The following is a 12,710-nucleotide window of genomic DNA, read 5'->3' on the forward strand; positions in this document are numbered from 1 at the left end:
TGTCGGGGAGCAGGGGCTCTGTCTTCAGGGAGCAGGGGCCCTGTCCTCAGGAAGCAGGGGCCCTGTGTTCAGGGAGCAGGGGCTCTGTCCTCAGGGAGCAGGAGCCCTGTCCTCAGGAAGCAGGAACCCTTTCCTCAGGGAGGAGGTACTCTGTCCTCAGGGAGCAAGGACTCTGTCTTCAGGGAGCAGGAACCTGTCAGGGAGCAGGAGCCCTGTCCTCAGGAAGCAGGGGCTCTGTCCTCAGGGAGCAGGAGCCCTGTCCTCAGGGAGCAGGGGGCCCAGGCAGCTGGAGTCTGTGGTGCATTTTGTCTCCATGTTTGTGCAGGCCGCAAACTCAAAGAGGAGGCCAGTGCCCCTTTTTAATTTTCTTGCCAATCAAAGCACACAGTTTATTGAGGATACGCACTGAGGGTGTCAGGACCGGGGAGTAAGAGGGTCAGGCACTACAATGGACAGGAAGGGAGTGCATTTCTTGGTAAACATGCTAGCCATCCACCAGCCAGTGTAGGCAGGAGGAAGGAGGAAGGAGGAAAGACTTCAACCTAAGCAGCTGCAGAAGGGAGTTGGGCTCAAGCTCCCATATGGGTGCGATTTCTGTTAAGTGGTCCAGCTTACACAGGGAGATCACCATGGGCAACAACACTCACTCTGATGCTGTGATTCCATGTAAGTTATCCACAGCCAGCCGGTGACTGCAGGGATCCCCTTACCCTTTATCTAGACGCTGTGATTTGAGGCTAGTTCTCCACAGCTAGGGGCCACGGGGATCCCCTACCCTTTACTGCATGGAGAAGACTGCAAGGAAGCAATTTACAGTGCACTTTACTCGCAGACTACAAAACCCAGAAGGTGCCCACAGCTCTGGGGGAGCCCTGCCTGGCCAGTGAGAGTGTAGCCCTCTATTTAGAGGCTGGAAGGGACTCTCACCCAAGGAGGAGCTGACTGGCTAAGACCGCATCCTTGGGAGCACCCACTGCAGCCTCTTTGCCCTCAGTAAAGTGCTCGGGCTCTGGGTGACTTCAGTCTCATTCTTCCAGAGACAGCCACTTAAGGGGAGATGGCTTCCACAAGCATCTCTCTGCTCCCACTTCTGGTAAAGAGGCACATGAATGAGAAGAGCATTTGGGCAGCCAGTACTTCCTCCGCCAGCACTGGCTTTTCAGGCAAACTCATCTGTGCTTCCAGACCCTGAACCTTTGCACATCCACTCCCCTCGGATAGCAAAGGGAACTTCGGGTCTGAAAGGGACTTGGCAAGCATGTTATTAATGACTGTCATGCTTATTAGCAGACCTAATCCTGCCTGCTGCAGAAAAGACTTGCAGCAACAGAACACCGCGTCTCTACACACTTCATCGATGTACATCTTAATCTGGTCCTGATTTTCAATGCTGCTGTTTGGGTGTTCAGGGACATCCAGAGCCTTCTCCCTCACAGTGGGCTGGGGGGTGGGACTCCTGCTTCCAACCACTGACAGGCTGGACAAATGCCTACTGACATTGTGGGTAAGGGAAAAGCCAGCAATTGTGGACTCCGTGAACATTTTCTTTCCTTGACTGAAAGCACACTTGGTCAGGTTAAGAGCACAAGGGAAGGTCTGAAAGCTTTGTACACCCCATATGTTTTTATGTTCATAAGGGAATGGCCGCTGCTTGGTTGGGTGGGCTCTGTTTGCCTTTCCACCACCTGACCGTCTGTCCTCTGTCCCACCTGGGGCCCCGGGCTCATCCCATTCCCCATCCTCACTCCAGGGTCGAGCCATTGCTGTGAAATCAAACCATATGTCTGCCTCCTCTTCATCCAGATCCTGCTCATCGTCCCATTCATCTTCCTCCTCATTCTCCAACTCGTTCCCCTCATCTCTTCCCATGGTCAGTTTGTACATGCAGTAACAGGCGCCAGCCCCAATCATTAGTCCAGCTGCCATCCACCCCATTTCCCGGGCCCGACCCATGCTTGTAGCTGTATGAGCCTTCTGGCCAGAAAGAAGAGGGTCTTTCTTCACCTGATTGAAGAGAACTTTCAAGGGATGTGTGAATAATGGTGCACACTCGGAATCTTCAGCCTCTCCTAGGCTTCTGTGATTCTTGTGGTGAATCTAAAAGTGAGAGAAACAGCTTTAGGGCTCTAAAGTGAGCTGTGACTGAGTTCGTACCTGCCCAGATAGGTAAGCGTTCAAATTCTTACTGAGAAAGTTGGATTATTAGGGAATGATCTCATTGGTTTTTTTTTCTGCCTTGCCATGTCTACCCTCAGGATCTACTTTTCTGCGTCCAGGATTCTCAGAGACAGACAGTAGATGAGGCTCTTACTTGATAGGCAGGCAGGTGAAAGGCACAAGCTAGCCCTACACATAGGCTTCTTCACCACCTGCCTCTTTTCCCTACCCCTCCTCCCACCCCACCCCCATAGACTGCATGTTTTCTAACTAACCTCTACAAAAACCAAGTGGGTTCCTTTTTTCTTCTCGTGTCTTCTGCTGTATTCCCTCCACGGAGATAGGTGGGCTGAGCCTACCAGAAGGACAATCGGAAAGCGATGTGAGACAGCAATGGAGAACTGAAAGTGTAGTTGGACAGATATAACCACACCGATTGGTGCTTTTCTGGATTTGGGGTTTTTGAGTAAAAAATTATTTCTCACACCCTCCGGAGTTTGCTAACGAGGGCCTCCCCGCCCCCTCCTCGTCCGCCATTTCCCCAGCAAAGGCCGCCACACCCCTTTCCCTGCACCGAAATGGGAGGGGGTGTGGAGAAAGAAGGGGCCAGGAGGGGGCGACTCGGACCTGACCCGCAAAGATCCCAGCCCCCCTCATCTCCTACCATTAGGTTCGAGATGAATCCCACCTTCAAACCTGCAGCAAGGTTCCAACCAAGGCGGTTTGCTTCTTCTCTAGCCTAGGCTCCAGCGCAGACCTATAACAGACAGGGGACCGAGGGCACGGAGTGCTTGGTGAACTGACCAGCACCCCAGACGTGGTGCCTGGATCGTGGGTCCTTTCTTTGCTTGGATTTTATGCAATCGCCGTTCACCCACCTCACCGCATCCTGAAGCCTGCCACTTCTTCCTTACTAAAAGAGGGTGGGATGCAGGTCCGGGGATAGGTAATTTAAAAAGTAGGTGAGAAAGGCACATAGCCCATATTAGCCAAACTTGGACACGAGGTGCTCTTGGCCCTCTCCCACCCCCATTGCCTTCCAAGCAGCTTCCACCGACCTGCACGGTCCCAGCGAGTTTCCTTCTCCTTCACGCGCCTGCAGAGTAATAGGGGGTTGGTACCCAGTCAGAGGCGACTAACAGGACTTCGGCTCTAGGCGGCTCTTGGTCACGTGACAGCCACGTCACCAGTGAGCTCTAGCCCCCAATTTCCACTCCCACAAGCAGTGCGGCAAGAGCCACTCCGTACCTCCCCCAGTACTTGGGGCCCTGTTAGTCTTTTTCTCTGTAACAATACCAGAAACCAGAAGTTACGGTTTCTCTATAATGTTCGAGTTTGGCTTTCCCAAATTATTGTGCTTTTACTCTTTCTTCTCGGGGGAAATGTCTTATCTATTCGTTGGTGTTCAAACTCCTGCATCCCTTTCTTTAATGTCCATCCCTCTCTATTTTCAGTCTCTGCAGCAAAATTGGGGTCAGAAAAGGAAACACAGAGAGAAGAGAAATTTGTATTAACACTCTTAATCCATTATATTTTATTTCATCTTTTCTATGTGATAGACTATTATTTTATAACCATAAATCAAAATAAAGGTATTTCCACTTGAATATATAAACAAATTCCAATATTTTAAAAATTATGTTTAAGAATATAATTAAGATTTTTCCAGTTACTAGGAAGACTCCATTGATTTGGCAAAGTTAATTTGTCCAATGCTGAAAATATTTTCTTCTAAATAACAACTTTAAAATAACATCTTACAGTTTTGAAACATATCCTCACAAACAAAACCAGCATCCTTTCAATATGATTGATGAAACATAAATAGATCTGTAATGGGGTCAGTATTGAACATTTTTGATCATTTTAAATAAGCAAGCCATTTATTTGCCCCTTTCTTTGTGTGTGTTTGTGTGTGTGTGTGTGTGTGTGTGTGTGTGTGTGTGTGTGTGTGTGTTAACTGGATTTTGTTGGGGATAAAATTTACAGATCAATTTCAGAACACTTGATATCTCTTTGCCCTTTTCTTTAGCCAGAGTGAATTCACAGGTTCTGGTACAAGGTTCAATAATGACTTTCAGATGTACCTCAAAGATAGATTTTATGGAGCCATCAACTTAAGTTTTAGATTTTACAAATTAGGAACGTCACAGATTGCCTGCTTTTCATTCAAAGGGATTTAAATTCCATTCTGGAATTCTATGAGGCAGCCGATAAGCCATCCTGAACCCTAATAATTAGAGAACTCTCTGTCATCCCACTGATGAGAGTACAGCTGATAGGTGGAAGTTCCGTAGCACCATAAGACTAGTGAAGTCTCCTCAGTTCTGCCATTTATGTACTGTGTCACCACACGAAGGCTGAGTCTTCAGCATTTTCTACTGACAGTGGGAATGAGGGACTTTGGATGACTAGATTCTAAGAACACTGGTGACAACAGTTCCTTTTCCCTCTCATAGCTGGAAGAACAAAATATAGGATTCCAAGTAGTCAGTCCCTAAGAGAAAAAGACCCTTTTCATAACTTCATTGTACCCCCTTTACAAACCCCTCAGAACTCAGGAACAAAATAGGCAGGAGTAAGTCCCCAGGCACCACCTGCTCACTGCTGGGAGTCATACTCTAAATATAGACCCCAGGCTGCCTCTTTCTTAGAATGTTGAAATTTGACACGGCAGCAGAAGCCTTCCCTGTGAAGGGCCTCTGTGTGGAGGAGGCCCTTGCAGAAGATGAGCCAGGGAGTCCATAATGCCTTGTTGGCAAATATCAGAAACTGAGAACCTATCATTGCTCTCCAGTATTCCTAACCACTGCACTCATATATCAACATATATCCCATTTTCTCTACCATCACCTCTACTTGCTTTGTTTTGGCCACCATGCTTTTACGCTGCCTTTTAAGGATTATTTAGCTTTCTCAGGTGACTGAATTCTGTCCTTGAAAACGGAAGAACAGAATACTCAGATTCAGCCGTGCTTTCAGCTTTTGGAGGCTATGAACTTACACAGACACTCTTCTTTGGAATATAGTCATGATGAAGAGCAAAGGACTAGAGCTTGGTAAAAGCAGGTGATTCTCAATGGGAATTCATTTCCACAACATTTTGTCAAGTTTCAAGGACAAAAGCTTCACGTCTACCTCTCCTCCTTGCTACAAAATCTCTCTCCCCTTTGGCATATCATTCAGTCATTTCAGTGTACAACACAGAATAAACAGACCACCATTCTCTCACTTTATCAGGGCTTTCTAATTTTAATCCACTCCCTGTCTAAAGTTTCTTAAACCCAGGAGCATGAACCTTCTCAGCTATTTTATGTCTTTGTCACTTTAATTCATAGTTCTTACCAACAAACACAGGAGCTATGATGCAAAAGCCACTTTGCTCTCCATTGCAGGTACTCACAGATCCTTTTAACAGGGCGTATTAGACTTCTGACACACCATCTTAAAGGTGAAGAAAGGAAAATGCTTAAGCAAGTCCCCATACAAATTTGTGTAATATTTTCAGAGTAAAGCCAGTTAAGTTACTTCCCGAGGAAACCTTTTGCTGTCCACACATCACACATGATTTGTAAAGTACCCGAAAATAAAAATGGACCAACAGTTAGTAACACTATGCATTATGGACGGAGACAAAAGTGGAAGTTGGCATTAGAAAAGCTAGTGTACTTTTGCTGTTGTGTTACTTGATGTGGTGTTGTATCTCAGCTAAGGTTGTCTTAGTGCAAGCAGCTTATCCACGTCTGGTTAAGACAGAGAACAAATGCTAAAGAGTAAGTTCAGTTTTCAGGGGTCTAGATAGGAAAGACTGAAAGAGAATGTTTCACGCCCATTTTCAAGTTTGCTTTTTATTTTTTAATTTCCAGATTGAAATTTTAGCAAGAGAGCTTCTGTTTGATGTGTTTTGAGCAAAGTACCCATGTTTCTGCTAGGGAAACGCAGAGCATGTTAGATGTGAAATGCACTGCCTTTCTTTAGCATGAAATGCAAATTGTTTGCAATGGTGGTTTACTTTGAATTTTTTTACTCTAGTTTTTATTTATGTGTACTTGTAGGTTCCTAGTTTTCTATGGTACCTTATGCAGTGGACGTAAGAAGAAGAGGGGTCAGATCCCTGGAACTGATGGTATAAGGAACTGCGAGCCACTCCCACGTGGGTGCTAGAAAGTGGACTTGGGTCCTCCGCAAGAGCAACAAATGCTCTTAACCACTTAGCCATATTTCCAGTCCTTCCATAGAATGTCCTTTAGTTATTTTGTATAATAAACCTTTGTTTAACTGTCACTGAGATGCCTACCACTACATGCCTTAGTTGTAATTTCTACATCACTTGATCATTGGAAAGGTACAGTATAAAATGGTAATGCCTAGAATTGCTCTTTGAACCAAGGCTCCCTGGCTTCCCTGACAGGATTCCACAGGGTTGCATATGTAGTTCAGGGTGTTGTCTTGAGTGCTGCACTGTCTACCCCATATTTTGTCTATAAACCAGGAGCAGATGCTCTGTCAATGACAGACTCTCACTCCAAGACACACATATAAATCAAGATCCGAATGTTCAAATTCACTAGTCTTTGTAATCTCTCCCTGTGAAATAGGCTACAGTGAATGTTATGTTTCAACAGGAGTAACAACTGAATAACTTTCCTTGAGAAATACAAGTGTCACGGAGTAGAAGGGGTTTTTGCCTGTCTTACCTGTCCATTCTCTTCTTGCAGACCAGCCACTGCTTGGGAAGTCACAACTTCCAAAGATTGCTTCATGAACCTAGACTCAGAACAAAGACATTAGTTTATCTTAAGAAGTGACTTTTAGCTGAGGAAGTCTGAAGTGTTCTCATACATTACAGGGATGAATTTGCTAAGGATGAAATGTTCTTAGCCAGAATCTCCTCTCTTCTAGCCAGTGCTTGGGTCAGAACTATCACCTCTTTCCTCTCATGCCCTATGTTGATTGTGAATAAGTATTTGTTGTACCTGTTCTGGAAATACAGAGACAGATAGTCGATTCGGTTCCATTTATTTTACTAAGTTCAAAATCATGTTTCAATTCTGCTTTTTAGAAGCTATACTGACATAAAATTTCCTGGAGATTAGCTAACTCCTCGACTCTCGGAACTATTGATGTGCTCCCATGTTTTTCCTGGGATTTTGAAAGTTCCACTCGGATACCAACCTTGATCGAAACTGAGAGGAAATTTCTCACCGAAGAGCTCACGTTTTGGAAAGCTGCTTTACACTTTGTATTACGTTATTTGTTCTTGTACTATGTGTTAAGTTAACCTTATGCCAGTGTCGGAAAGCAAAGGCGGCTAACTTAAACACGGAGAGAATGTAGTTACTTTATTCCTTTTTCTATTTTCGAAAGTTAGAATTGCAAGTGAATTCTTGTGCTCATCAAGGTAATGGGTGAGATGGTTTCCAACTAATTGCTAGATGCCAAGTTCAGTCAGGTTTGCCTTGGTCTTTGCACCCCTGTAATACTATTTCACTTGCAGATGCTGGTCTCTATCTGTACCCCAGTATTTTTCATACTGGTCTTGGCATATCACTCGTGTATCAGCATGTGTACCCCTGAATCTTTTCTGTTATTGGCTTTGGAAAGCCCAAGTCTTCTCCTGGTTAACTTGTGCCTTTCAGTGCTTGTGGCTTAGTCAGAAGGGTTACATACTCTTGGCTGGCTGATTAGTTCATTCAGGAGGTGCTATGTTCATTCAGCGGTGTTATGGGATAGGCCCCAGAAGACATTAACATTCCTATAAGGAAAGTGGATAACACTTTCCAACAAGTGAGAAACGTGGGACTTTTTAGAGATATTTCCCCGGATGGAAATATCGTTATTGTATTGTCTTCTTCAGAAATGCAAGCTGTGAGTAGGGTAAGCCAAGGCAAAAATAACAACAACGACAACAAAAGTATTACAAAAGAAAAACGATACACTCTCCTTCCAGGTTTACTTTTGTGCTGACTTACTCATTTCAGGTTTAGGACTATATTTCAGAGGGAATGGTAGAAATTCATAGCTGGGAGGAGGGGAGGTAGAGGGAGAAGCTGCTATCCCAAGAGTCTAGGGAAGAAGGAGTCAATTAAAAAAAAGTACAAGTGACCCATAGCCCCAGGGGAGGATGCTGTCCTGTTTTGGTAATTGGAGGAAGGGAAGCACGACTAGAGGAAGATGGAATTAACCGCAAAGAAGAAAGAGTAACAAGGCCTAGTATGGGGGAGGGAAAAGAGGGGGGCGGGTCCTCTTCTGCCGCACTGCTGGTGGGAGGGGAAAGTGGGGATCCGAGTTGGTGGATTACGTCGCTCTCACGTGACCAAGAGCTGACGTGTGCAGAAGTCCTTCTTGTCCAGGTCGTTGTTCCCGTCTGAGTACCAGCTCCCTATTACCCTGAGGGCGGGCGGGCCTGCGGCCGAGGAAAGAAGGAGGCGGAAAAGGAATTGTCCCGGATCCCTGCAGGTCAGTGCCTGGGATATTCCATAAAGTGGGGGTGGTGGAGGGTAGAGGGCGGAGGCCGTCGCAGGTCCGGAGCCGCCGCCGTCGTCTCTCTCACTTGCTGCCCTCTTTCCAAGATATACGTCCCGCCTGCAGCCCATTTCGATGCTGCAAAACAGTGAGTAGAGGGGTGTTAGGGCAGGCATCCAGAAATCCAGAGATGGGAATCTGCTGTGAGCTGAGGCCGGCAATCCGGAAAGGGAGCTGTGGCCTGGGTGTTGGCCCCTGGTCCGTCAGGACTGTGCCAGAGGGGGAAAACTGGACATGGGGTCCTGCATGGTGGGGTACAATGTGATGTGTCAGCCGAACCCTGACCTAGCTCTCGGGCGGGAAAGCTTTAACAACCAGGCCTCCGAATTAGGAAAGAGTTTCGTTCTCTGGGGACTGGTCCGTCCACTAAGCACTCAGTAGCGGCTGTTTCCCGTCTTTCTGCCTGTGGCTGTGTCTTCCTTACCATGGCTCTGTGGCTAGTGGGTCCAAGCCTCTCCCGGGTGGCCAGTCTTTCCGTAGGTTGCGGTACAACGCCAGGCAAGAGAAGAGGAAGGAAATTAACCAGATCGGTGAAGGTCGAGTTGAGGGTAAGACCATCTGGGGACCCTAGGAGCAGCGGGGGCTAGAAAAGGGGGGAATACCAGAAAAGGTAATCTAGGTTTAGACTTGAGTCTAAATGTGTTTCTCACACTCCCCGAACTGTGGAGAAATGGCGTTCTCTCTCTCTCTCTCTCTCTCTCTCTCTCTCTCTCTCTCTCTCTCTCTCCCTCTCCCTCTCCCTCTCCCTCTCCCTCTCCCTCTCCCTCTCCCTCTCCCTCTCCCTCTCCCTCTCCCTCTCCCTCCCTCCCTCCCTCCCTCCCTCCCTGCCTGCCTCCCTCCCTGCTCCCTGTCTCTCTCTGTCTCTGGGTGTATGAGTGTGCTCCTGGGGGTGGGGGCGGGGGGCAGGGTGACAGAAGGAAAACCTATCAGATAGTTTCTTCATAATCCTTCTCTCTCAACAGCACTTAGTGCCCTTGTTTTCCATCTGTCACCCTGCAGGTCTGCTGTAGCAGGTGGCACTGCTTGAAGCAAGGGAGGAACTTTCCCCGGCGCAGTGGAGGTCGGTGTGGGCGTGGGGGGCAGCCTGGAATGGGGGAGGGGTTAGAAATCAGCTTGGGTTTGGCCAGGCTCACTCAATCCTACTTTGTTTCCTTGCGTCCTTGCGTCCACCCATTTCAGACTAGGGAGGGGGCATAGCATGTTTGTGTTTTGGATGGCACAGTGAGGTTTAACCAAAATCTGACAACCTGGATGGTAAATTAGGAAAGCATCAAATATACACTGGATGCGTCAAAGCCTCGTTTTTTTTTTTTTTGTTTTTTGTTTTTTTTTTGTTTGTTTGTTTTTCTTCACTGCTGCTGGTATCTCTGCAGATCAGAAAGATTGCTGGGTGTGGCATAAGTCACAGGAAAGGAAGAAGGGGCAAGCCGCTGCTTTAAGGAGGTCAGTGCAAGAGTGCTTATCCTATGGGGTATCACGGGAGCATGTGACAGTGGGAGCCCAGAAATACTTGTGGACGCCATTGCCTTTATGCTTAGGGGCAAGAGTGAACTGGGGGTGGGGAGGGGGGAGAGGAATGTAGGGGGGGAGAGTAAAATGAGGGACTTAGAGGTTTTTGTCAACAACCTATATTCCCTATCCAGCATTCGATTACTACTTTATTGCCCCACTTAGCAATTGTCTGCATGGAGCAGCACAAAGAAAAAGCCAAACCTTCTTCTCTTCCATTTCTAGGTTTACCTCTGAAACCAATTACTGTGGCCTTGAAGTGACTTGAAGAACATTACTCTCCACAGGCCTGCACTCAGGCCCGAAGCCCTCTTCCCCTATCTTGAGTGACTACTCTATTTCTTGGTCCCTGCCGTTGCCAGGGACGATTGCATGGGCTACGCCAGGAAAGTAGGCTGGGTGACTGCAGGCCTGGTGATTGGGGCTGGAGCCTGCTATTGCATTTACAGATTGACCCGAGGAAGAAAGCAGAACAAGGAGAAAATGGCCGAGGGTGGCCCCGGTGATGTGGAGGATGCTGGGGACTGTTCTGGGGCCAGGTATAATGACTGGTCTGATGATGATGATGACAGTAATGAGAGCAAGAGTATAGTTTGGTACCCACCTTGGGCCCGGATTGGCACTGAAGCAGGGACCAGAGCTAGAGCCAGGGCAAGAGCCAGGGCTACCAGGGCTCGGAGAGCTGTTCAGAAAAGGGCTTCTCCTAATTCAGACGATACTGTTTTGTCTCCTCAAGAGTTACAAAAAGTACTTTGTTTGGTTGAGATGTCTGAAAAGCCTTACATTCTTGAGGCAGCTTTAATTGCTCTGGGTAATAATGCCGCTTACGCATTTAATAGAGATATTATTCGCGATTTGGGTGGTCTCCCAATTGTTGCAAAGATTCTCAATACTCGAGATCCCATTGTGAAGGAAAAGGCTTTAATTGTCCTAAATAACTTGAGTGTGAATGCTGAAAATCAGCGCAGGCTTAAGATATACATGAATCAAGTGTGCGATGACACAGTCACCTCCCGATTGAACTCGTCTGTGCAGCTGGCTGGACTCAGACTGCTTACAAATATGACTGTTACTAACGAGTATCAGCACATCCTTGCTAATTCCATTTCAGACTTTTTTCGTTTATTTTCAGCAGGGAATGAAGAAACCAAACTTCAGGTTCTGAAACTCCTTTTGAATCTGGCTGAAAATCCAGCCATGACTAGAGAACTGCTCGGGGCTCATGTGCCGTCTTCACTGGGCTCCCTCTTTAATAAGAAGGAGTACAAAGAGGTTATTCTTAAACTCCTGAGCATTTTTGAGAATATCAATGACAATTTCAAATGGGAAGAAAACGAGCCTGCTCAGAATCACTTTAGTGAGGGTTCCCTTTTTTTCTTTTTAAAAGAATTTCAAGTGTGTGCTGATAAAGTCCTGGGAATTGAAAGCCACCATGATTTCCAGGTGAGAGTCAAGGTTGGAAAGTTTGTGACCAAACTGACTGAGCGGATGTTCCCAAAGAGCCAGGAATAACTTGGTGGCTTTGTAGCATAGCAGCAACACACCTTGTAAACTATTCTTTATCTCCACTTTGTTTATATGGCAAAGGAACCCTTTCAGCTGCCAATTTTGAATGATGAATATCATACTGTATCATCAATGTTGATTGATATTTAGCCAAGTTTGTTTTCAGGTTTGAGTTGAATGAATGTATTTCACTACTTGTCCTGAAACGTGTTGCATTTTATCTTGCTGCCCACATTGAAACATTTTTACTGTTCCCTCCCCGTAAGTGACAGTGAACCAATTCACCCGAAGTAGGCTCCCTTTTGTCCTTTGCATTGATTTTGTTTGTGCATCTTCAATAAAGTTTTATGTTAATGCTGGAAAGAAACAACAGAAGAAGAAAGAAATTATCCTGTCTTTTGGTTTATAATCTAGTTGTAGAGACAAGAAACATACAAATAAAAAACACACCCCCCAAACCCCACAAAACCTCAAGATTATTTGGAGCATACATTCTGTCAGATGTGTGCCTTCAGAACAAGGAGGAAACAGGACCTTTAGTGGCTGGCTACATGCGTTGGGTTAAAGCTTCAGGGAGGACAGAGCCATTGAAAGAGAGACCTGAATGGGTACAGAAATTAGTTTCATTCCGTAAGACCAGAGTCAAGGGGAAATGATGTGAGAAAGGCCTTACGTTAGGGAACTTCATGGGAGTCCAAACAGCAGCCTTAGAGTGTGGAGAATAGCATTAAATAAATCTAGAAACTGTGTGAAGCACATTGCAGAAGGCTTCTTGAATGTATTTTTAACTAGAAAAGAACTGGGGTCAATAAAAAGGTCCTCCCCACACAATGTGTCATCGAGGAGAGTAGCAAAAATGGATCCTTTCCAACTCTGGTGGTGGGCATTTGGCAATACATCATGAGGTCTTAAAATATGGAAGCCTTTTGTCCTAAGGGGATAACTGAATAATTGGGCAAAGAGTGTTAGGTGCGAGGCTGATCTTGTCAGCACTGTCTTAAGGTCGAAACATG

General features: G+C 46.3%; 2 protein-coding genes across 5 annotated transcripts; one reads left to right on the forward strand and one right to left on the reverse strand.

Annotated features, from left to right (window-relative positions):
* Positions 1-356: 356 nt before the first annotated feature.
* On the reverse strand, positions 357-7,940 carry Armcx6 (armadillo repeat containing, X-linked 6). 4 transcript variants are annotated; one of them, XM_063280152.1, is made up of 6 exons: positions 6,855-7,940; positions 5,503-5,601; positions 3,216-3,614; positions 2,846-2,914; positions 2,433-2,512; positions 357-2,097 (listed from the first exon to the last, which is right to left on the reverse strand). In XM_063280152.1, the coding sequence occupies exon 6, from the start codon at positions 1,951-1,953 to the stop codon at positions 1,048-1,050; it is 906 nt and encodes a 301-aa protein (XP_063136222.1). In that variant the 5' UTR covers positions 1,954-2,097; positions 2,433-2,512; positions 2,846-2,914; positions 3,216-3,614; positions 5,503-5,601; positions 6,855-7,940; the 3' UTR covers positions 357-1,047. The 4 variants fall into 4 exon arrangements, with proteins under 4 accessions (XP_063136222.1, XP_063136221.1, NP_001007758.1 ...); XM_063280151.1 differs by lacking the exons at positions 5,503-5,601; positions 6,855-7,940 and adding an exon at positions 3,036-3,070 and having other exon boundaries at positions 3,216-5,299; NM_001007757.2 differs by lacking the exons at positions 5,503-5,601; positions 6,855-7,940 and having other exon boundaries at positions 3,216-3,305.
* Positions 7,941-8,532: 592 nt separating this feature from the next.
* Armcx3 (armadillo repeat containing, X-linked 3) lies at positions 8,533-12,086 on the forward strand. The gene is made up of 5 exons (NM_001014273.1): positions 8,533-8,616; positions 9,152-9,230; positions 9,682-9,742; positions 10,056-10,125; positions 10,417-12,086. The coding sequence occupies exon 5, from the start codon at positions 10,564-10,566 to the stop codon at positions 11,701-11,703; it is 1,140 nt and encodes a 379-aa protein (NP_001014295.1). The 5' UTR covers positions 8,533-8,616; positions 9,152-9,230; positions 9,682-9,742; positions 10,056-10,125; positions 10,417-10,563; the 3' UTR covers positions 11,704-12,086.
* The last annotated feature ends 624 nt before the right edge of the window (positions 12,087-12,710 follow it).

This window comes from Rattus norvegicus, chromosome X (assembly GCF_036323735.1).
Source record: "Rattus norvegicus strain BN/NHsdMcwi chromosome X, GRCr8, whole genome shotgun sequence".
Classification (NCBI taxonomy): Eukaryota; Metazoa; Chordata; class Mammalia; order Rodentia; family Muridae; genus Rattus; species Rattus norvegicus.